The following is a 25098-nucleotide window of genomic DNA, read 5'->3' as shown; positions in this document are numbered from 1 at the left end:
CTTATTAAAAAAATCTTTAAATGAACAACTTGTTGCCATAGTGACAGCAGTCATCATATCCACTTAGGACCCTAAATGCAGCCTGCCTTCCAAATTTCCTGCTTGGTAAGAAAACAGATGGCTTTCCTCACTTTGTTAAATGATATGTTATTGGATCAAATGAGTGTCTTCATGAAGTTACTATTTTACTTCATGAAATGAAGCTATAGTGAAATGCAGACCCAAAGAGGGTCTACTGAATTTAAACTACAGTAAAATACTTATTTCTCTCTGACCTACACCTCCCATACACCTGAGGAAATCATAGAATTTAACCTCAATCAATCCATTTAACCCTATTTGGCCTTAGTGTTTTTTGGTATAAAATGAAGGTGTTCAAAGAGACAAACTAGTTGATTTTCCAGCTCTAAAATTTTGTGTCTTAATTGCTAGTAAAATGAGGACTAAATGATATACATAGCTCAGGTATATTTAGACTGGATGGACACTCCCTTTTAGTCTTTGTGTGCTACTGAGCCAGCAAAACCTCATTGGAAAGACTAGAAAGGTCAGTTGGTGCTCGTAGCTTGATTTTGAGTTTAAGAATAAGCAATTATAAAACATGGCTGTCAGTTAAATTGACAGACAATGTGGTTCAGATGAGGAGGGATCCAGTCCTTAAGGTAGAGAATATAGGGTTTATTTGGTTAGGGATTTGTGAGAAAAGACCATGTTGAACAAGTAACATTCAGGGTCATTTATATTGTTCCCTGGCTCTGCTAAAAATTCGAAGTATTTGACTCTCTGATACATATTGGCCACACAGGACCTTCAATATAGTCCATACTCCTCAACATGACACATAGTCCCTATCAAGTTGGTTTGATGTTTTTTCTACTTTCATTTACAAATTTCTTGTTACATACAACAAACTGTTCATACTGTTCATGGGGTTCTCAAGGCAAGAATACTGAAGTGGTTTGTCATTCCCTTCTCCAGTGGACCACATTTTGTCAGAACTCTCTCCCATGACCTGTCCATCTTGGGTGGCCCTACACAGCATGGCTCATAGTTTCATTGAGTTAGACAAGGCTGTGGTCCATGTGATTAGATTGGTTAGTTTTCTGTGATTGTGGTTTTCAGTGTGTCTGCCCTCTGACGGAGAAAGAAAACAGGCTTATGGAAGCTTCCTGATGGGATAGACTGACTGAGGGGGAAATTGGGTCCTGTTCTGATGGGAGGGGCCAAGCTCAGTGAATCTTTAATCCAATTTTCTGTTGATGGGTGGAGCTGTGTTCCCTCTCTGCTATTTACCTGGGGCCAAACTATGGTGGAGGTAATGAAGATAATGGTGACCTCCTTCAAAAGATCCCAGACATATACTGCTACACTCAGTGCCCCCAACCCTGCAGCAGGCCACCATGAACCCACGCCACTGCTGGAGACTCCTGGACACTCACAGGCAAGTCTGCATCAGTCTCTCATGGCACCACTGCTCCTTTCTCCTTGGTCCTGGTGTATAAGGTTCTGTTTGTGCCCCCAAGAATCTATTTCCCAGTCCTGTGTAAGTTCTGGCAGCTCTATGGTGGGGTTAATGGCGACCTCCTTCAAGAGGGCTTACAGCATACCCAAGTCTGCTGCACCCAGAACCCCTGCCCCTGTGGCAGTCCACTACTGACCCATACCTCCACAGGAGATGTTCAAACACAGTTCTGTCTCAGTCTCTATGGAGTCCTTGGGTCCTGGTGCACACAAGGTTTGTTTGAGCCCTCTTAGTGTCTCTGGTGGGAATGGAGTTTGATTCTAAATGTGAATTTCCCCTCCTACCATCTTGCTAGGGCGTCTCCTTTGCCCTTGGACATGAGGTATCTCCTCACAGCTGCTCCAACGCCTACCGTCTTACTGGGGTTTCTCCGATCTTGGACATGGGGTATCTCCTTCCTTTGGGTTCACTGCTACAGGAAGTGTATCCCAATCAAGGGTCCAAGGAGGGCAACGGTGGGGTGAAAACATCACTTCAATGCCTTTTTCCATTAATTGAGTCATAGTGGGTCAAACGCTAGTAAAGTAATGCCCAACATTTTTCAAGCCAGGCTTCAGCAATACGTGAACTTTGAAATTCCAGATGTTCAAGCTGGTTTTAGAAAAGGCAGAGGAACCAGAGATCAAATTGCCAACATCTGCTGGATCATCAAAAAAGCAAGAGAGTTCTAGAAAAACATCTATTTATGTTTTATTGACTATGCCAAAGCCTTTGACTGTGTGGATCACAATAAACTGTGGAAAATTCTGAAAGAGATGGGAATACCAGACACCTGACCTGCCTCTTGAGAAATCTGCATGCAGGTCAGGAAGCAACAGTTAGAACTGGACATGGAACAACAGACTGGTTCCAAATAGGGAAAGGAGTACGTCAAGGCTGTATATTGTCACCCTACTTATTTAATTTATATGCAGAGTACATCATGAGAGATGCTGGGCAGGAGGAAGCACAAGCTGGAATCAAGATTCCTGGGAGAAATATCAATAACCTCAGATACGCAGATGACACCACCCTTATGGCAGAAAGTGAAGAAGAACTAAAGACCTCTTGATGAAAGTGAAAGAGGAGAGTGAAAGAGTTGGCTTAAAACTCAACATTCAGAAAACCAAGATCATGACATCCGGTCCCATCACTTCATGGCAATTAGATGGGGAAACAGTGGAAACAGTGGCTGACTTTATTTTTCTGGGCTCCAAAATCACTACAGATGGTGATTGCAGCCATGAAATTAAAAGATGCTTACTCCTTGGAAGGAAAGTTATGACCAACCTAGATAGCATATTTAAAAGCAGAGACATTACCTTGCCAACAAAGGTCCATCTAGTCAAGGCTATGGTTTTCCCAGTGGTCATGTATGGATGTGAGAGTTGGACTATAAAGAGAGCTGAGCATCAAAGAATTGATGCTTTTGAACTGTGGTGTTAGAGAAAACTCTTGAGAGTCCCTTGGACTGCAAGGAGATCCAACCAGTCCATCCTAAAGGAGATCAGTCCTGAGTGTTCATTGGAAGGATTGATGTTGAAGCTGAAACTCCAATACTTTGGCCACCTGATGCGAAGAGCTGACTCTTTGGAAAAGACCCTGATGCTGCGAAAGACTGAGGGCAGGAGAAGGGGATGACAGAGGATGAGATGGTTGGATGGCATCACCAACTCAATGGATGTGGGTTTGGGTGGACTCCAGGAGTTGGTGATGGATAGGGAGGCCTGGAGTGCTGAGGTTCATGGGGTTGCAAAGAGTCAGACACGACTGAGCAACTGAACTGAACTGATATAACAAACTCTGCACTCTAGCTTTATCAAATACCTCATCAGTTTCTAAACATTCATTCATTTATTATCATGCTTCTGTTTATTGAGAATAGTCTAAATGGAAAATACTGTTCTTGTCATTAGGGGAACACTGGTGATCAGGACAAAATTTTTCTCCTCATAGGGTTTATATGGGGTTTTGCATAAGTTACATAGCCTCTCAGAACATCACATAATTAAGAGACAAAATGGCATAAAAACATAAATCTGCATAATTTTAAAGTACATTTTTAAATCCAGTGTTGTATGGTCTTTTAGAGGGATTCCTGGGCTTTTAAGTTTCTAACTATGACCAGAATGTAAATAAGATTACTGGTTTAGGACCTGTTCTCAATAATACTTAATCAGATCAACCCAGAATTTCTCTGCAGTCAAAATGAGATCCACTTTCATGACTAATATCAATAACAATTTCCTGAGGAGGTTGCATTTAGACTTAAAAGGGATAATATGCAAAGATAATGTATGTTCAATTTGCAGATGCTCAAGAAATACTATTTTTTTCTTGTTTATAACAATATTTCTATTGTTTATGAGCATCATAGTATAGGTTCTCAATAAAAAGCATACTGAATGAAAAAATCATAAAAGCATCAAGCCAGGTCAGTGGCAGTAGGGACTTCACTTCTGTTTGAAGATGTGAAGACTGCTCATTAACCTGAGAGCAACTGAACTAAGACACTGTTCACAAATGTTGAGGGCTTTATGAGCGAAACCCTCTAGAAGTGTGCAAGGGTATATCCATGTATGGCTCAAAACAGTTTTGAGTCATTTAAAGGTACACAGGATTTGGGGAGCTGAAGTTGCATGATATATATCTGCTAGTTTTATTGAACCTATTTCTTTATAGATCCCTTTACTCCAGGGTGATTTGGCATTATGTTTGCTATAATAGCACTAGTAGTGCTACAAATAAATAGTGCTATAAATAAATAGTGCTATAGCACTCTGGAATTTCAAAATAAATACATCCCTAAGGTGGACAAATTGCTTCTTTTTTGTACATAGCAAGCAGTCTAGTGACTATGGGGAGCAAGGGGAAAAGATGAAGATGCTTGGCAGAATACAATTAGGAAATATAATTAACACTATAATCGTGTTCCAGTTTCTAGCTCATTTCCCTCCTTCTTCTTCAAAGAATCACAATTTTTGAACAACGCTTCCTCCCTGCCATTCCCCTTTCTCAGCGATTCCAATTAAACTAGATTTCATCATGTTCAATGAAGATGGGGAAGAAACAGCCAAAGAAGGGTCCTATCAGAAAACCTAGTTACATTCCTGGATTTTTATCTCACATTTTCTCTATTGATTCTTTCCCACCATCTCCATTAAAAACAGAGAAAATGCTCACCTAGTGTCCTTTAGCAGGACCTGCTAGTATTTCCATAAGAACGAAGGAATGCCTTTGAATTAAGCTTATAATATTAAGCATTGTGCTTGGTCATGGAACAAAGGTGAAACTTACTTGACGTCAGGGCAGAAGTGGGCAGAGAGCATGGTAGTGTTACAGGTGGGACCATTATAAAGCATACTGAGCATTAAGTGCTTAATGATCACAGCCAAGAGCTATTATTGCCAGGGATGCTATTTAATATTGCCCCTGTTTTGTCTCAGTAGGAGAACCATTTTCAGCCCTTAATCCAAGCAGGAAATAACAACCTGACACAATGGTTTAACTCTTATACAATCCAATACAGCCATTGGATTAGCTACCAGGAGTCATTGAATGCTCAGGTTGAAGAGACAGAGCTGAAACAAGCTTTCCTGAATTTAACAAATGAAGTATCCTAACGGCGGCAGCGCCTGGTGGGCTGCCGTCTATGGGGTCGCATAGAGTTGGACACGAGTGAAGCGACTTAGCGGCAGCAGCAGCAGCAACCATCTACATAAGGAGCAAATGGGATAGACTAATATAGACACTGGGACAAGAAGAACTTGGAACACAGTAAGAGTATACAAATTTGATAAGAACTCTTCATCTTACTGGATAAGACATATCAAAGTCTCTTGCTGAGAGGAACTGGAGACTTATTTTCAAAACTTAATTACTATTTATGGATATAGAAACTTGTGTAATAAACTGTATACAGCAGTCCTTAGAATGTTTAATGCCTTTAAATATCATTACAAAATTCCTAATTGAAGAAATTCCTCTCAGTTATTGCTACATGAAGATATTTGAACTGGATGAACTTAGCTTCACTATTTTAAAAAATAAGAAATTGATTTAATTGGTTCCACTTTTCTCTGCCAAAGTTTTTTCTCCATATAGTAGCCAGAGATCTTACAGCTAATAAATGAAGTCATGGCTCACTTCTGATCAAAGCCATCAATGGTCTCACATGTCACTCAGAATATAACTCAAAATTCTTTCCATGACCTAGAGGCTCTCGGTGACCTGACCCTCATCTACCACCCTCATCAGAGAGGCTTTATCTGACCACACTATGAAGAGTGGCTCCGCCTCACTGCCAACTTCTTGTCCCTTACCTTGCCTCATATAGCACGTCCATTCACTGGAGATATTCATATTTCTTTCATTATCACCTGTTTCTACATAGTAAGCCTTATTAGACTGGGGACATTTTATGTCCTAAAACAGCCAGAAGAATACCTGGCAAATAGAAGAACTAAACAGAAGTTATTAAACCGATAGATTTCAGATCCTTGATCTAAATAGGCATAGCAGGTAACCAGCCTCTGTTACAAAAATGTTCTCCTAGTCATTATTTTTCACTGTGTGAGCAATATTTTATAGTCATCACAGCAGTTCTATCATAGTTGCTTCTCTATAAATAACTAATTATAAATTGAAATATCTGCAGTCTACTTGGTATGGTAGCAACCTATTTAGACATAATTTCATGCTTCTGGGTGTCTAAGCTCTTCCCTAGATTGCTATTTCATATGTGCCTATACTTGTAAAGCATCCCATTACTTACTATGGGGTGTGGGACTGTGAATAGCATATATAAAAATTAAAAGCATTCTGAAAATATAAAGAAAACTGGTATTCAATCAGTAATTGAATGGTTTAAAATTGTAAAAATTTTGTAAAAATTTAGTTTACAAAACAAAGTGAAAAATCGGTTTAGTGAACTAATTAAATTTATAAAGACTTAATGCAGTGTATGCCATAGCACAGTCTTTTATAATGTGTGATGTTTTAATCAAGTTAAGATCGAGGATAATACTAAAGAATATCTCATTCATTTTTAAAAACATTGTGACAGTAATACATTAAAGAAACTTAAATATTAAGGTAAGACATTTAACACATGGAGATAATTGAATATTACTAATCAATTAGATATTCAAGATATTCAAGATAATCAAGGCTGTATATTGTCACCCTGCTTATTTAACTTATATGCAGAGTACATCATGAGAAACGCTGGGCAGGAGGAAGAACAAGCTGAATCAAGATTGCCAGGAGAAATATCAATAACCTCAGATATGTAGATGACACTGCCCTTATGGCAGAAAGTGAAGAAGAACTAATGAGCCTCTTGATGAAAGTGAAAGTGGAGAGTGAAAAAAAGTTGGCTTAAAGCTCAACATTCAGAACACTAAGATCATGCATCCGGTCTCATCACTTCATGGCAAATAGATGGGAAACAGTGGCTGACTTTATTTTTCTGGGCTCCAAAATCACTGCAGATGGTGATTGCAGCCATGAAATTAAAAGACGCTTACTCCCTAGAAGGAAAGTTATGACCAACCTAGATAGCATATTAAAAAGCAGAGACATTACTTTGCCAACAAAGGTCCGTCCAGTCAAGGCTATGGTTTTCTCAGTGGTCATGTATGGATGTGAGAGTTGGACTATAAAGAAAGCTGAGCGCCAAAGAATTGATGCTTTTGAACTGTGTTGTTGGAGAAGACTCTTGAGAGTCCCTTGGACTGCAAGGAGATCCAACCAGTCCATCCTAAAGGAGATCAGTCCTGGGTGTTCATTGGAAGGACTGATGTTGAAGCTGAAACTCCAATACTTTGGCCACCTCATGAGAAGAGCTGACTCATTGGAAAAGACCCTGATGCTGGGAAAGATTGAGGGCAGGAAAAGAAGGGAATGACAGAGGATGAGATGGCTGGATGGCATCATCGACTCAATGGACATGGGTTTGGGTGGACTTAGGGAGTTGGTGATGGACAGGGAGGCCTGGCGTGCTGCGGTTCATGGGGTTGCAAAGAGTCGGACACGACTGAGTGACTGAACTGAACTGAACTGATATGCCTAGATGGTAACAAATCCTGGATTGTAATTAAAGGGCACTCAGTTTGAGTTCCTGTGGTCTTCTGCTTTCCTCTGTGACTTTCCTCAAGGGAAATACTTCTTCACATTTTACAACCTAGAAGGACAAATTCAGAATTGTTTTCATGGACTGAGGTTTCAAAGCTAGTGAGTGAAGTACTATATTTCTTTGAAAAAAAATTTTTTTTAATTAGAAAATCAGTTACTGAATTTTAGGAAACTATTTAATGCAGTCTATTATAGAAGAGAATATTTTGAATATTTAAAAATCAGCTGCATATTCTTTTCACTATATAATAGAATCTTAATAATTAAACTAGTTTAATGCAAGGGAGAAAGGAAAAGTTTTAATTCAATACTACCAGTAGAATTATACTAAATTCCTAAAACTTGCAACAGACCTGCATATGTTGCTAGAACATCATGGGCATAAAAAGTTTCTTTCTGTTTCCTATAACCTCCAAACATTATAATATAGAAAGACACAAACAATAAATACAATTAAATTGTACTTCTAGTGTGGATTTTTCACCAAATATATATAAGAAAAAAAAAATAGCCTAGGCATTCCCTGAAATAGCACTGATTCTGACTACTGTTTTGAATAAGGCCAAAAGAATTACTGCTTAGTATTTCATGCATTTTAGTTCAATGTTGTAAAGATAAATTTGACAGGGTTATAAGTTTTAACTTTTTTACATATATTTTGTCAGAAGTGTCATATTAAATTTTTCTTTTTTTAAATTGATTTATTTATTTTAGTTGGAGGCTAATTACTTTACAACATTGTAGTGGGTTTTGCCATACATCGATATGAATCAGCCATGGGTTCCCTATCCTGAACCCCCCTCCCACCTCCCTCCTCATCCCATCCCTCTGGGTCATCCCATTGCACTTTTCTCATGCATCGAACCTGGACTGGCATTCTGTTTCACATATGATAATATACATGTTTCAATGTTATTCTCTCAGATTATCCCACCCTCACCTTCTCCCACAGAGTCCAAAAGACTGTTCTATGCATCTATGTCTCTTTTTCTGTCTCTCATATAGGGTTATCATTACCGTCTTTCTAAATTATGTAAGTAATTTGAGATTTTAATTCTGTAAACTAAAAGTGAAATTCCATGTTAAAAAATTAATTCTTATAAGAAACCTCGAATAGCCAAAGCAATCTTGAGGAAGAAGAATGGAACTGGAGGAATCAACCTGCCTGACTTCAGGCTCTACTACAAAGCCACAGTCATCAAGACAGTATGGTATTGGCACAAAGATAGAAATATAGATCAATGGAACAAAATAGAAAGCCCAGAGATAAACCCACGCACATATGGACACCTTATCTTCGACAAAGGAGGCAAGAATATACAATGGAGAAAAGACAATCTCTTTAACAAGTGGTGCTGGGAAAACTGGTCAACCACTTGTAAAAGAATGAAACTAGAACACTTCCTAACACCGTACACAAAAATAAACTCAAAATGGATTAAAGATCTAAACGTAAGACCAGAAACAATAAAACTCCTAGAGGAAAACATAGGCAAAACACTCTCCGACATAAATCACAGCAGGATCCTCCATGACCCACCTCCCAGAATATTGGAAATAAAAGCAAAAATAAACAAATGGGACCTAATTAAAATTAAAAGCTTTTGCACAACAAAGGAAACTATAAACAAGGTGAAAAGACAGCCTTCAGAATGGGAGAAAATAATAGCAAATGAAGCAACAGACAAACAATTAATCTCAAAAATATACAAGCAACTTCTGCAGCTGAATTCCCGAAAAATAAACGACCCAATCAAAAAATGGGCCAAAGAACTAAACAGACATTTCTCCAAAGAAGACATACAGATGGCTAACAAACACATGAAAAGATGCTCAACATCACTCATTATTAGAGAAATGCAAATCAAAACCACAATGAGGTATCATTTCACACCAGTCAGAATGGCTGCTATCCAAAAGTCTACAAGCAATAAATGCTGGAGAGGGTGTGGAGAAAAGGGAACCCTCTTACACTGTTGGTGGGAATGCAAACTAGTACAGCCACTATGGAGAACAGTGTGGAGATTCCTTAAAAAACTGGGAATAGAACTGCCATATGACCCAGCAATCCCACTGCTGGGCATATACACCGAGGAAACCAGAATTGAAAGAGACGCGTGTACCCCAATGTTCATCGCAGCACTGTTTACAATAGCCAGGACATGGAAGCAACCTAGATGTCCATCAGCAGACGAATGGATAAGGAAGCTGTGGTACATATACACAATGGAATATTACTCAGCCATTAAAAAAAATACATTTGAATCGGTTCTACTGAGATGGATGAAACTGGAGCCCATTATACAGAGTGAAGTAAGCCAGAAAGAAAAACAACAATACAGTATACTAATGCATATATATGGAATTTGAAAGATGGTAACGATAACCCTATATGCGAGACAGAATAAGAGACACAGATGCATGGAACAATTTTTATGGACTCTGAGGGAGAAGGTGAGGGTGGGACGTTCTGGGAGAATGGCATTGAGACATGTGTATTGTCGTATGTGAAACAGAGCACCATTCCATGTTCGATGCATGTGACAAGGGCTCAGGGTCGGGGCAATGGGATGATCCAGAAGGATGGGATGGGGAGGGAGGTGGGTGGGGGGTCCGGGAAGGGGAACACATGTAAACCCATGGCTGATTCATGTCAATGTATGGCAAAAACTATTACAATATTGTAAAGTAATTAGCCCCCAACTAAAATAAATAAATTTATTAAAAAAAAAAAAAAAAATTAATTCTTTTCATTTATTTTTAGCATATTTTAAACATGTAATCTAACATAGTTCAGGGAAAACTACACTGAACCAAGAGTTAATTAATGATTTAAAATCTAGTTTTAAATTTTCTATTAATCAGCAGTGTGAACTGGTAATTTTCTTATTATCATTGGACCTCCATTTGCTAAACTATAAAATGAAAGGATTACTTGAATTCTCTATCAATTCTAAAATAATACTACCATAAGATCCAGACTTTCAAAACCTACTCAGAACATACCCTTGAGCTTTTAGGTTAATATAAAAAGACTTCTTTCCTGTTATAAGCCTCATGCACTTTACTATGAGAACAAAATCTCAAATCAAATTGATTTTACTTATATATAGTTCTCCCAAATTAGATATTTTATTATACAACCTAAAAGGAACAAATTGGAGAAGTAAGAAATGTAGGAAGCATATATACTTATATGGAGGAAAAACAGTGTAATAGATGAACAAAGGACAAAAATAAAAGTCTGCTTTTTAAATTTACTATCATAATTAATGGTCATAAAGATCACCACTAATAAGCAAAGGCTAAATTATATTCAGTAGTTTCTATTGAAAAAGTAGGGATGGATATATATATATATATAATATATTCTTAGATTATATTTCTAAACTGGGCACACAAATATATGTTTTGAAATCTAAAAAGATTATCATAAATAGAGTCATTTTTAGACTATCTAAATAAATGGTGTATTATTTATGCTGAAATCTTGATTTTTTAAAAGACAAAAATTCAGATTTTTTTCAGTTGTAATGAAATGTGAAATTCTAATACAAGGAAGCCCTTTGAAATTCTCTGTATAAAAAAGATTAGAAGACTGTAACAATGTCATAGCTATTTTGCCTTGTTAATAGTTGAAAATCTTATCTTAATATCAAGCATTTAAAGGACTAATTTAGCTTCCCTAAAAGTAATAAATATGCGGAATTTATTCCACATGTGGCATGGTCCCTGATGGTTCAATGGATAAAGAATCTGCCTGCAGTGCCAGAGATACAGGAAATGTGAGTTCGATCACTGGGTCATGAAGATGCCCTGGAGAAGGAAATGGCAACCCACTCCAGTATTTTTGCCTTGCAAATTCCATGGTCAGAGGAACCTGGCAGGCCATAGTCCATAGGGTCGCAAAGAGTTAGACAGACTGAACAACTAAGCATGCATACATGCATGATCCTAGGAGTTTACAGGAAATTAAGCTGTTTGTAGTCAGGAATCATTTTATTTCTTTGTGATATCATTCAGGGATATAGGAAGAAACAGAATGACACACACAAATCAGAGTAATTCCAAAGGGCTTAATGGGGGGTGGGGGGCACATCTAAGGGGTGTAAGTAGGAAGTAGGGAAACCACAAGAGACAGTGTGATGTCCTGGCTGCTGGTAAGAGTAGAAGCAGGAATGACCCCGAGGTCTGAAAGGGCAAGGGCGAGGACAGTTACCAGAACTCAGAAAGAGGTGTAACAAGAAAAGCCTACTTTGAGAGGAACTGTACCCTCAGGTAAAGAACATAGTCAGCCTGAGACAATCTCTCATAGAAAGATCTAAAGAGAATACATAGCCAAATGCCATTCTCCTTCTGCCCTAACATCTTTTGCCAGAACTCAGAGAGCATACAGTGTGTGGACAAACAAGTCAACCTCTTTATGCATCAAACAGGTTGAAGAATAGTGGAAAGTAGCATACTGAAGATAAATAGCATCATTAACTCTTGAGGTTTTATAAGATACACATTATAAGTGCATGCAGAGGTTGGTGAGCGGAAAAAAAGGAGGAGATGGGCCCGGTGGAAAAGGAAGAGTCAAGTCAGGTGGGAGATGAGAAGCATGTTAGGCAGCAGTATATATCATAAAAGGAAAAGTAGTATCTACTCACTGAGTCATGGCATATAGTAACTAAATAGATTTGAATTATCTCTTGCATAAAACTTTCCAATCTAAGTAGAAAAACACACCATCTAAAATTATCTTCAGTATAATAATAGGGCAAAGCTACTTTTAGCACCAAGATCTTCATTCCTATATGATAAGCCAGCTATAACAAAAACCAAAACAATATACCAATGATATCATTCTGCCAATACTTCTTAGCAGCTAATGTATAGTGAGCATTTACGAAAGGTCTGGATCTATGCTAAGCACATATCTTATTTAGTTTATTCAACAAACCATGATTAATCTTCTCATAATCCCCATTTAGCAGATAAGATAATTAAAGACTTAGAGAGATCTAGTAACTTGCTCAAAAATATACAGATTAATGACCTAGTAAGTATGCAAATCCATGGTCAGTTTGTTTCAAAGTTCTCACTGAATTCTTCCATCCTTTTCCTGATTTGGGTGGGTATCCTTGTGACTGTTTCTGTCAGTGAGAACTTTTGCAAAGACTTAGAAAATATACTAATGAATCAGTCAGAAATGAATACAATAACTGACATAAAAATATGCTAAAAAATCAAGCATTATAATATTTACAGGGTCCCCAAAAAGAGAAGAGAGAGACAAAGAGACAGAAAATATATCTGAAGAAATAATGGTTGAAAACTTCCCTAACCTGTGGACATCCAGGTTTAGAAAGCACAGGAAGCCCCAAACAAGATAAACCTAAAAAGGTCCACACCAAGACATATTATAATTAAAATGGCAAAAGTTAAAGAGAGAATGATCAACTTGGATTCATTCCAGGGTTGCAAGAATGGTACAATATCCACAAATTCAATCAATATGACATACTATATGAACAAAACCAAAAGTAAAAATCATGTGATCATCTCAACAGATGTTGAAAAGGCATTTTATAAAGTTCAACATCAATTTATGATAAAAACTCTCAACAAAGTGGGCTTGGAAGGAGCGTACTTCAATATAATAAAGACCATATATGATAAACCCATAGCTAACATCATACTCAACGATAAAAAGTTGAAAACATTTCCTTTAAAATCAGGAACAAGACAAGGGTGCCCATTGTTGTCACTTTTATGCAACAGAGTGTTAGAAATTCTAGTCACAATAATTAGTCAAGAAAAAGAAACAAAAGTCATCCAAACTGGAAAGGAAGGAGTAAAATTATCAATGTTTTCAGATGACCTGACACTATATATAGAAGCCCCAAAGACTCCAAAGTATTAGGACTAATTAAAAAATTCAGCAACATTGAAGGATACAAACTAATCTACGTAAATCTGTTGCATTTTATACACTAATACCAAACTATCAGAAGTAGAAATTAAAAAAGACATCTCATTTAAAGCTGCATCAAAACAAATAAAATATATAGGAATAAATTTAGCCAAGGAGGTGAAGGATCTTTATTCTGAAAATTCTTAAGACTTTGATGAAAGAAATCAAAGACATTACAAATAAGAGTAGAGATAGTCTGTGCTTATGAATTGGACAAATCAATATTTTATTAATCATTGCAATATCTATAAAAATAACTGATTTTTTTCACAGAAGTTGGACAGATAATCCTAAAACTTGTATGGGACCATGAGAGCCCTTGAATAGTCAAAACAATTTTGAGAAGGAAGAAGAAAGCTGAAAATATCACGCTCCTTGACTTCAAACTATTCTACAAAGCTACAGTAAACAAAACAGTATGGTACTGGCACAAAAACAATCAATGGAACAGAATAGAGAGCCCAGAAATGAACACATATTTAGATGGACAATTAATCTACATTAAAGGAGGCAAGAAATGACAATGGGAAAAGCTTATACAATAAATGGTGTTGGAAAACTGAACAGCTACATTCAAAAGAATCAAATTGACTACTCTCCCACACCATATAACAATAAACTCTAAATGGTTTAAAGACTTATATGTATAAAACAAAACCATAAAATTCCTAGAAGAAAACACAGACAGTACATTCCCTAACACTGATTTTAATGATATTTTTTAGATGTGTCTCCTCAGGAAAGGAAGACAAAAGTATAAACAAACAAATAAGTAGGACTAGATCAAACTAAAACGCCTACTGAATGGGAAAAATGAGAATGAGAAATGCAAGTGAAAAAACATAATGAGATACTACCTCACAACTGTCAGAATTTCTATTATCAAAAGACAAGAAAAAAGTTTTGGTGAGGATATGGAGAAAAGAAAATTATCATACAATGTTAGTGGAAGCTGTAACTTGGTGCAAGCACTGTAGAAAACACTATGAAGCTTGTTCAAAAAATGAAAAAATAGGACTGAAATATGGGCCAGCAACTACACTTCTGGGTATTTGCTTGAAGAAAATAAAAATACTCTTTTAAAAACATATATGTACCTCTGTGTTCATTACAGCATTATTTATAGTAGCAAAGATATGGAAGCCACCTGTTTCTATTGATAGATAAATGGATAAAGAAGATATGGTATATATGTACACAATGGAATACTACTCAGTCATAAAAAATAAAATCTTGTCATCTGCAATAATATGGATAGGACTTGAGGGCATTATGCTAAGTGAAATAAATCAGAGAGAGAAAGACAAGTGGCATATAAATTCACTCATATGTGGAATCTAAAAAACAAATAAAACAGAAACAGACTCATAGATACAAAGAACAAACTGGTGGTTGCCAGAAGGGAGGGACAGATAATCCCCAAATTTATATGGAACTACAAAAGAGTCATAATTGCCAAGGCAATGCTGAGGAAAAAGAAAAAAAACCGGAGGTATAAGCCTTCCAGACTTCAGACAGTACTGCAAAGCTACAGTGATAGAAAAGCACGGTATGGGCAGGAAAACAGACAAAGATCAGTGAAACAGAATAGAGTCCAGAAATAAACCCACACACCTACAGTCCACCTTCAACAAAGGAGGCAAGAAAATAAAGTGAAGAAAAGATATTCTCTTTCACAAGTGGTGCCAGGAAACCTGGACGGCTGCATGTAAATCAATGAAGTTAACACTCTCCCACATCATACACAAAAATAAACTCAAAATGGCTCAAATACTTAAATATATGAAAAGACACCATAAAACTCCTAGAAGAAAACATAGGTAAAACATTCTCTGACATTAATTACAGCAAAGTTTTCTTAGATCAGTCTCCCAAGGAAATAGAAATAAAAGAAAAAAATAAAGAAATAGGACCTACTCAAACTTATAAGCTTTTGCACAGCAAAGGAAACCAGAAACAAAATGAAAAGACAATCTACCGACTGGAAGAAAATATTTGCAAAGGATGGAATAGACAAGGACTTAATTTCCAAAATATACAAACATAGCATACAACTCAACAATGAAATTTGTTTTTAAAAAATGGGCAGGAGACCTAAATAGACATATCTCCAAAGAAGACATACAAAGAAGACAATAGGCACATGAAAAGATGCTCAATATCACTAATTATCATGCATGCTACAACCATTTCTGACTCTTTGTGACCCTATTGACTACAGCCTGCCAGGCTCCTTTATCTACGGGATTCTCCAGGCGAGAGTATTGGAGTAGGTTGCCATGCCCTTCTCCAGGGGAATCTTCCTGATGCAGGGATTGAATTAGTGTCCTTTATATCTCCTGCACTGGCAGGCAGGTTCTTTACTACTTGCGCCACCTGGGAAGCCCTAATAATCAGCAAAATACAAATCAAAACTACAAAGAGGCATCATGTCACATCCTTCAGAATGGCCATTATCAAAAAGTCTACAAATAAAAGATAGAGAGGGTATGGAAAAAAGAGAACCCACCTACACTGTTGGTGGGAATGCAAATTGATGCAGCTACTATGGAAAACAGTATGGAGATTCCTTAAGAAACTAAAATTAAAGTCACCATATGATCCAGCAATTTCACTCCTGGACATTAGTTCAGAAAAGATTAAAGCTCTAATTCAGATATACATGCACCTCGATGTTTGTAGAGGCACTATTTACAATAGCCAAGACATGGAAACAACCACAATGTCCATCAACTGATGAATGGATAAACATGTAATATATATACAGTGGAATAATATTTAGCCATAAAATTGAATGAAATAATGCCATTTGCAGCAACATGGATGGACTTAGAGATTAAAGATTAAAGAAAGACAAATACTATATGCTATCACTTGTATGTGGAATCTAAAAAATAGTACAAATGAACTTATTTACAAAACAGAAACATAACAGACTTTTGATAGACTATTAAAAGATGATAGATTGAAACATTTTATATCTGTAAACCAGGTCAATGTGGTTATACACATAAACACACACACATACATCCTTCCCTCCTTGAGATTTCTGAGTGTCTAGAACATAGGTGGTACTGAAAAAATGTTATTTCAATAGCAGGATAAATAAATAAATTTGCAAATCAAGTGGTTCTGTTTATAAGAAGGAAAGTCTTTCCTTATATATTTAAACTTTCAGTGGCTTCTTGAGTTTTCATAAGAAAACTACATTCAAAATACATTAGTTTTTATGATATTGGACTTTTTGAAAAAGTTAATTAAAATTTGAATAATATTAGTTTAAACATAAAATGATCTCTGTTCATTTCCAAGGCAAACCATTCAATGTCACAGTAATCCAAGTCTATGCCCCAACCAGTAATGCTTAAGAAGTTGAAGTTGAACCGTTCTATGAAGATCTACAAGACCTTCTAGAATTAACACCTAAAATAGATGTCCTTTTCATTTTATGGGACTGGAATGCAAAAGTAGGAAGTCAAGAGATACCTGGAGTAACAGGTAAATTTGGCCTTGGAGTACAAAATGAAGCAGGGAAAAGGCTAATAGAGTTTTGCCAAGAGAACCCACTGGTCATAGCAAACACTCTCTTCCAGCAACACAAGAGACAACTATGCACATGGACGTCACCAGATGGTCAATACCGAAATCAGATTGATTGTTTTCTTTGCAGCTGAAGATGGAGAAGCTCTACAGAGCAAAAACAAGACTGGGAACTGACTGTGGCTCAGATCGTGAATTCCTTATTGCCAAAATCAGACTTAAATTGGAGGAAGTAGGGAAAATCACTAGAACATTCAGGCATGATCTAATTCAAATCCCTCATGATTATACAGTGGAAGTGACAAATAGATTCAAAAGATTAGGTCTTATAGACAGAGTACCTGAAGAACTATGGACAGAGGTTCATAACATTGTACAGGAAGTAGTGATCAAGATCATCCCCAAGAAAAAGAAAGGCAAAAAGGCAAAATGGTTGTCTGAGGAGGCCTTACAAATAGCTGAGAAAAGAATAGAAGCTAAAGGCAAAGGAGAAAAAGAAAGATATACCTGTTTGAATGGAGAGTTCCAAAGAATAGCAAGGAGAGATAAGAAAGCCTTCCTCAGTGATCAATGCAAAGAAAGAGAGGAAAACAATAGAATGGGAAAGACTAGAGATCTCTTCAAGAAAATTAGTGATACCAAGGGAACATCTCATGCAAAGATGGGCACAATAAAAGACAGAGATGGTATGGACCTAACAGAAGCAGAAGATGTTAAGAGGAGGTGGCAAGAATACACAGAAGAACTATGGAAAAAGATCTTCATGACCCAGGTAACCATGATGGTGTAATCACTCACCTAGAGCCAGACATCCCAGAATGCGAAATCAAGTGGGCCTTAGAGAGCATCACTATGAACAAAGCTAGTAGAGGTGATGGAATTCCAGTTGAGATATTTCAAATCCTAAAAGATGATTCTGTTAATGTGCTCTATTCACATTGTAATATATTACTTTATATACATTTTATGTTTCAGTAGTTCAGTTCAGTTCAGTAATATGCCAGAAAATTTAGAAAACTCAACAGTGGCCACAGGACTGGAAAAGGTCAGTTTTCATTCCAATCCCAAAGAAAGGCAATGCCAAAGAATGTTCAAACTACCACACAATTGCACTCATCTCACATGTTAACAAAGTAATGCTCAAAATTCTCCAAGCCAGGCTTCAACAGTATATGAACCGCGAACTTCCAGATGTTCAAGCTGAATTTAGAAAAAGCAGAGGAACCAGAGATCAAATTGTCAAGATCCACTGAATTATCAAAACAGCAAGAGAGTTCCAGAAAAACATCTACTGCTTTACTGACTACACCAAAGCCTTTGACTGTGTGGATCATAACGAACTGTGGAAAATTCTTCAAGAGATGGAAATACCAAGCCACCTTACCTCCATCCTGAGAAATCTGTATGTAGTTCAAGAAGCAACAGTTAGAACTGGATATGGAACAACAGACTGGTTCCAAATTGGGAAAGGAGTAGTCAAGGCTGTGTATTGTCACCCTGTTTATTTAACTTATATGCAGAGTATATCATGCGAAATGCCAGACTGGATGAAGCACAAACTGGACTCAAGATTGCCAGGAGAAATATCAATAACCTCTGATATGCAAATGACACCGCCCTTATGGCAGAAAGTGAAGAAGAACTGAAGAGCCTTTTGATGAAATTGAAGGCAGGTGGAAAGGGGGACGACAGAGTTTGAGATGGTTGGTTGCCATCACCGACATGAGTTTGAGCAAACTCTGGGTGTTGGTGATGGACAGGGAAGCCTGGTGTGCAGTAGTCCATGGAGTCGCAGAGTCAGACATGACTGAGTGACTGAACTGAACTGAACTGAACTACCGAAACATAAAATGTATAAAAAGTAATATATTACAAATCATTCCTTTTCTATAATCATCCAGTTTCTACCATTTTTGCCAATGGGTTATGACTATTATTGGGCTTCTCAGGTGGTTCTGGTTATAAAGAACCCAGTTGCCAATGCAAGAGATGTAAGAGAGAGATGCAGGTTCCATCCCTGAGTCAGAAAGATCCCCTGGAGGAGGACATTGCAATCCACCCCAGTATTCTTTCCTGGAGAATTTCATGGGCAGAGGACCCTGATGGGCTGCAGTACATGGGATTGCAAAGAGTCCAACACAACTGGGCAGCTACACACATTGCCTGCGTGCATGCTGAGTTGCTTCAGTTGTATCTGACTCTTTGTGACCTTATGGACTGCCAGGGTCCTCTGTCCATGAGATTCTCCAGGAAAGAATGCTGGGGTGGGTTATCATGTTCTCCTCCAGGGGATCTTCCCAACCTGGAGATCAAACCCAGGTCTTCCGCACTGCATTCTCTGCTGTCTGAGCCACCAGGGAAGCCCAAGCATACTGGAGTGGGTAACCTATCCCTTCTCCAGGCGATCTTCCCGACCCAGGAATCCAATTAGGGCCTCCTGCATTACAGGCAGATTCTTTACCAGTTGAGCTACCAGAGACACATGCAATAACTTATTCAATTTTTATAAAGACCTTATAAAGACCTTTATTTCATGTATAACTCAATGCAAATATATATTCTTTCCCATTTTAGAAGTAGAGGTATAGTGTATACACTGTCCTTCAATGTGATTTTTCCCTACATTGGAGATATTTCTATGTTAGGTGAAGTGCTGATTGGCTTACCATATTTTTAACATGCAATGAGATGAGCTCTAAAGTGAAAACTAATTTTTTGCACAAAATAAAGATACAACTTTACGGTTTTCTTTGTCATTCAACCTGAAATTTTAAAAAACCCTGCTAATTCCTGATAAAAATATTAATCCTACTTGTATAGAAATAATTAGTAATACATTTATACCTGATATGTCTCTCTTTTTTCAACTTGATAGGGTTATTAACAATAAATTTAAAATATTAATATTTCTGGCTTATTTCACATATGAATTTGTGCTACACACTCAATAATTTTTAAATTTTTTGCCTACAGAAAGTAGTTAATGGCAACAAATATAAAGTACCCCCTCCGGGAGATTTGTACTAACATACATTTTTTCACTTGACCTTATATGAAAACATGCTAAGTTATTTATTGAACAAGTATTTAGTGAGAACATATGACTATGTTACTATTTCATTCCTTTCTGCTTCTTTCTAGAAAACTCTATAATTTCTGTGTGAATTTTTTAAAATTAAAAATATGTGAATAGAAAAAGACAATTTCTTAAGCAAATTTCAACTCGTTCTTTTTTTCATTTTTATTAATCTGAGGATATAAAAATGTTTAATAATTTCTCAAAAGCTGAAGAGAATTTTTAATTAAATACTACACTAACCTAAAAGATGATACTAGTGCATACTGAGAACTTTGGTTCCATATTCACGAAACAGGTTTTGTCACTATCTTCACAACAAAAAAGTCATAAGTAGTATCTAGAACAGTGTGTGGCTCAGTGTTCCAGTTAAAGGGAAACGTCATTTGACTAGAAAAATTTAATAATACACATTATTATCCTCATATTTCCTTTTATAGCCAGAATACTGAAATGAAAATCCCTATAGCTATGGCAGACAAAATAAAAGCATCCTTAAAGATGGCTGCATCCTAATTACAAGACCTGAGTATGCTACCTACATGGCAAAACAGGACTTTGCAGATATGATTGAGATTATAAACCTTGAGATGGGACGCTTATCCTCGATTGCTCACATGGGCTCAATATACACCAAGGAATTCCTATGACTGCTAAAATCTGGAAAACGCAAGGAAATACATCACCCCTAGAGCCTCTAGAAAGGAGAAGAGTCCTGCCAACACCTTGATTTTGGCCCAATGAGACCTATGTTGGACTTCTAACCTACAGAATATGACGTGATAAATTTGTGTTAAGACACTATATTTGTGGTAAGTTTTACAGGAGAAATAAAAAAGTAATACCTGAAGCATATGGAAGAATTGAAAATAAAACTGAAGAGTTCATTTATATTTACCAAAAAACAGTTTATGTTCTATAAACAGTCAAAAATTGAAGCTTCCATGAGGAATCCTTACTGTGTTTTTAAGGACCAATTATGAAACACAAAAACTTACGAATGTTAAAAAGAAAATCCTCTATCAGTCACCTATAAAATTATGCTAATTTTTATACTTCATTTAGGGGTTACCTACGTCTGATCCCAAGTATATGAACAGAATGTATGTCAAACAATTTTTTATGATAACATTTTTCACATTCCTAGTACTCAGAGTATGTCAAACGCAGAGTAGGTAATCAGCAAATAGTTGTTGAATAAATAAAAGAAGGAATAATATAAGATTGGAGAATCAAGAGAAATAACCTAACAATTAATTGTTATCTGCATTTTATAATTCTAGAATATGTCGTATACTTAAAACAGCAAAAATTCCCTCTTCACCACTGTTATTCCTGTAGGAATATAAGTAATAAGGTAAAAAATGATATGAAATCAAAGAAGCCCCAATGTGCCTTTGAAATATAATCTAGTTTGTTCCTTAATAGAGAATCACAGTGGAGACCATGAAATAAAAAACCAAAAGCTAAAATGTTTTGATGATGTAATGCAATAAACTGACAATATAAATTTTTATTTAATTTATCTGTATAATTTATAACGAAAATGTGTTGACCTCAAATACTAGTGTACTACAAAAAGAGCTATTTCGAATTTAAAAATTTTCTTATTTTTTAAATAACGTCTGTCTCTGTCTAAAACTTCAACATTTTAAGTTTATAATTTGTGGTAAAACTTTTATAAAAGATGTCAAATACATAAAGACAGCCTGGCAGTAAAAAATTAAATACCTTCATTTAATAACTAATAAATGAAAAAAATTAGAATATAACCTCCTAGGAGACCAGTTCCCTACTGCTGTTTCTCCAATTTTATTCTGGACAAATATTCTTGAATATAAAAGAAATTTCTGTAAAAAGAATGCGACAGTTTTTAGTATAACAAAATTTATGCCTAATTTAAATGTCTAACAATAAAAGATTCTCTAGGGAAAATGGATCATATCTTGAACATCATGTACTAAAACAAATATCATCTGAAAAAAGCATGGAAAAGTTTAAACTTATATTGACTTTAATTACTTTCAAACATTTATAGAAAAACAAATAGAAAGCAATATGCCAAGTTTTTACATATTAATTCATGGCATTATAGGTTATTTAATTGCACATTTTAATTCTATTTTTCAAATTTTGATATTAAATTATTTTATAGTCAGAAAAATCATTTTACAATGAAAAAGACAAGTTATAATGTAAACAATTACAGTTGAGTTATTTCAAATCCTAAAAGATGATGCTGTGAAAGTGCTGCATGCAATATGCCAACAAATTTGGAAAACTCAGCAGTGACCACAGGACTGGAAAAGATAAGTTTTCATTCCAATCCCTAAGAAAGGCAATGCCAAAGAATGCTCAAACTACCACACAATTGCACTAATCTCACACGCTAGTAGAGTAATGCTCAAAATTCTCCAAGCCAGGCTTCAACAATATATGAACTGTGAACTTCCAGATGTTCAAGCTGGTTTTAGAAAAGGCAGACGAACCAGAGATCAAATTGCCAACATCCGCTGGATCATCGAAAAAGCAAGAGAGTTCCAGAAAATACATCTATTTCTGCTTTATTGACTATGCCAAAGGCTTTGACTGTGTGGATCACAATAAACTGTGGAAAATTCTAAAAGACATGGGAATACCAGACCACCTGACCTGCCTCCTAAAAAATCTGTATGCAGGTCAGGAAGCAACAGTTGGACATGGAACAACAGACTGTTTCCAAATAGGAAAGGAATACATCAAAGCTATATATTGTCACCCTGCTTATTTAACTTATATGCATAGTACATCACGAGAAATGCTGGGCTGGACGAAGCACAAGCTGGAATCAAGATTGCCGGGAGAAATATCAATAACCTCAGATATGCAGATGACACCACCCTTATGGCAGAAAGTGAAGAACTAAAGAGCCTTTTGATGAAAGTGAAAGAAGAGAGTGAAAAAGTTGGCTTAAAGCTCAACATTCAGAAAACTAAGATCATGGCATCTGGTCCCATTACTTCATGGCAAATAGATGGGGAAACAGTGGCTGACTTTATTTTTCTGGGCACCAAAATCACTGCAGATGGTGACGGCAGCCATGAAATAAAGACACTTACTCCTTGGAAGAAAAGTTATGACCAACCTAGACAGCAGAGACATTACTTTGGCAACAAAGGTCCATCTAGTAAAGGCTATGGTTTTTCCAGTAGTCATGTATGGATGTGAGATTTGGACTATAAAGAAAGCTGAGCACCGAAGAATTGACACTTTTGAACTGTGTTGTTGGAGAAGACTCTTGAGAGTCCCTTGGACTGCAAGGAGATCCAACCAGTCCATCCTAAAGGAGATCAGTCCTGGGTGTTCATTGGAAGGACTGATGTTGAAGCTGAAACTACAACACTTTGGTCACCTGATGCGAACAGCTGACTCATTTGAAAAGACCCTGATGCTGGGAAAGATTGAGGGCAGGAGGAGAAGGGGACAACAAAGGATGAGATGTGAGATGGTTGGATGGCATCACTGACTCAATGGACATGAATCTGGGTAATCTCCGGGAGTTGGTGATGGACAGGGAGGCCTGGGGTGCTGCAGTCCATGGGGTTGCAAAGAGTCAGACACAAGTGAGTGACTGAACTGAACTGAATGTAAACAATCACTTCCTCATCATTTGCCATTTCAAATGGTATAATTTTACTAATTCCACAAAAGCTTCTGAAGGAGTGGGCTGTTTTAAGCCAAATCAAGGCCTTTCCAAATGGCATTAAAGTACATTTTAGGTTAAACCTGAGGAATGAAATCATCTTAAATAATTAAAATCTATAATAACTATTTGGAAATTGACTGTAGAGAGTTAGTTAAATATTTTGCAAGTGAAAAGGCCTGCTATTTTGGGCAAATTATAAGAACTGTCCAGTACGGTGAAGTAATGAACTTTCTCAAAACAAGAAGTACAGAAACAAAGGTTAGACATTGAAAGAAAAGATTTTTTATGTATACAATCACTAATATTACCTAGATAGTGTTAACTACCTGAATTATATATGTATATATGTAATTTATACACTGTTTGCAGGTATTTAGTACAAAATTTCCCTAACTTTTTGGAACTAATCTGGTTTTACTAATCTGGTAAAAATTAGTTTTATATATCACTGCAGGTCAAATAAAAGGAATATATTGGTGGAATTATAACTTACTGTGGTAGCACAGTGAATATCTTTCCACACTGTGGCTTCTCTGGAGAGATCAGAGGCTTCAAACAAATTATCAAAAATCACTTCCCCAATCATGTCATGTCTAGAAAATCTGTCAAAATCATACACACTGAAATGTAGTTTTCTGTTGCTTAGTTGATCATATGCTACAGGAAACTGGAAAGTTTCATCAAATAGAGGATTTAAAGTCTTTCTGTGCACGCGAGTCTGAAATTTCTTTTTCCTATCTGGAAGAAGATACATCTTCACATAAGGGTCAGAAGTTCCCATGAAGTCTTTAGCAGGGAGATCTAAGGCTTTGATAATTTTCACCACTAGAAGTTCATTTTCATAATCATACTGGAGGGTGAAATTAAGCTTCCCACAGGTTTTGACATCTTCTTTCCTGTTGTCCTCAGAGTCCACTGATTTCTGTTTGTAGAGTTCTGGTTTTATTCTCCCAATACTGGTTGTTGTTTCTCTTCTTTGTAAAATGGGTTCTGTGCCCATGCCAAAATCAACACTGGAAACCTGCATTTGCCTTGGTAGGTGTCTTCTGAAGGAATTGTGTCTGTATACATATATATATATATATACACACAAAAAATCATTTAGATAGATTGCTTTGATAATAATGTTATATACAGTGGCATATAAACTCTTCCCCACACCCAGGATAATGAAGTATTTTATCGACAGCAATAAACAGATA

At 36.6% G+C, this 25098-nt stretch overlaps 1 protein-coding gene across 4 annotated transcripts in view; it reads right to left on the bottom strand.

Annotated features, from left to right (window-relative positions):
- SYT10 (synaptotagmin 10) overlaps positions 1–25098 on the bottom strand; it is a 187750-nt gene that overhangs the window by 30269 nt on the left and 132383 nt on the right. For all 4 annotated transcript variants that reach the window (XR_014082402.1, XM_081591569.1, XM_081591567.1 and 1 more), the window contains one exon: positions 24390–24957. Coding sequence is in view for 3 of the 4 variants with exons in the window: in XM_081591569.1 (XP_081447695.1) it covers positions 24390–24957 (568 nt within the window). In the remaining variant the exon portion in view is untranslated. The remainder of the gene's footprint in view (positions 1–24389; positions 24958–25098) is intronic.

This window comes from Giraffa tippelskirchi, chromosome 4 (genome assembly GCF_054371585.1).
Source record: "Giraffa tippelskirchi isolate mGirTip1 chromosome 4, T2T-mGirTip1v1.2.pri, whole genome shotgun sequence".
Classification (NCBI taxonomy): Eukaryota; Metazoa; Chordata; class Mammalia; order Artiodactyla; family Giraffidae; genus Giraffa; species Giraffa tippelskirchi.
Note: the sequence above shows the minus strand (reverse complement) of the source record. Positions and strands in the feature narration are given on the sequence as shown.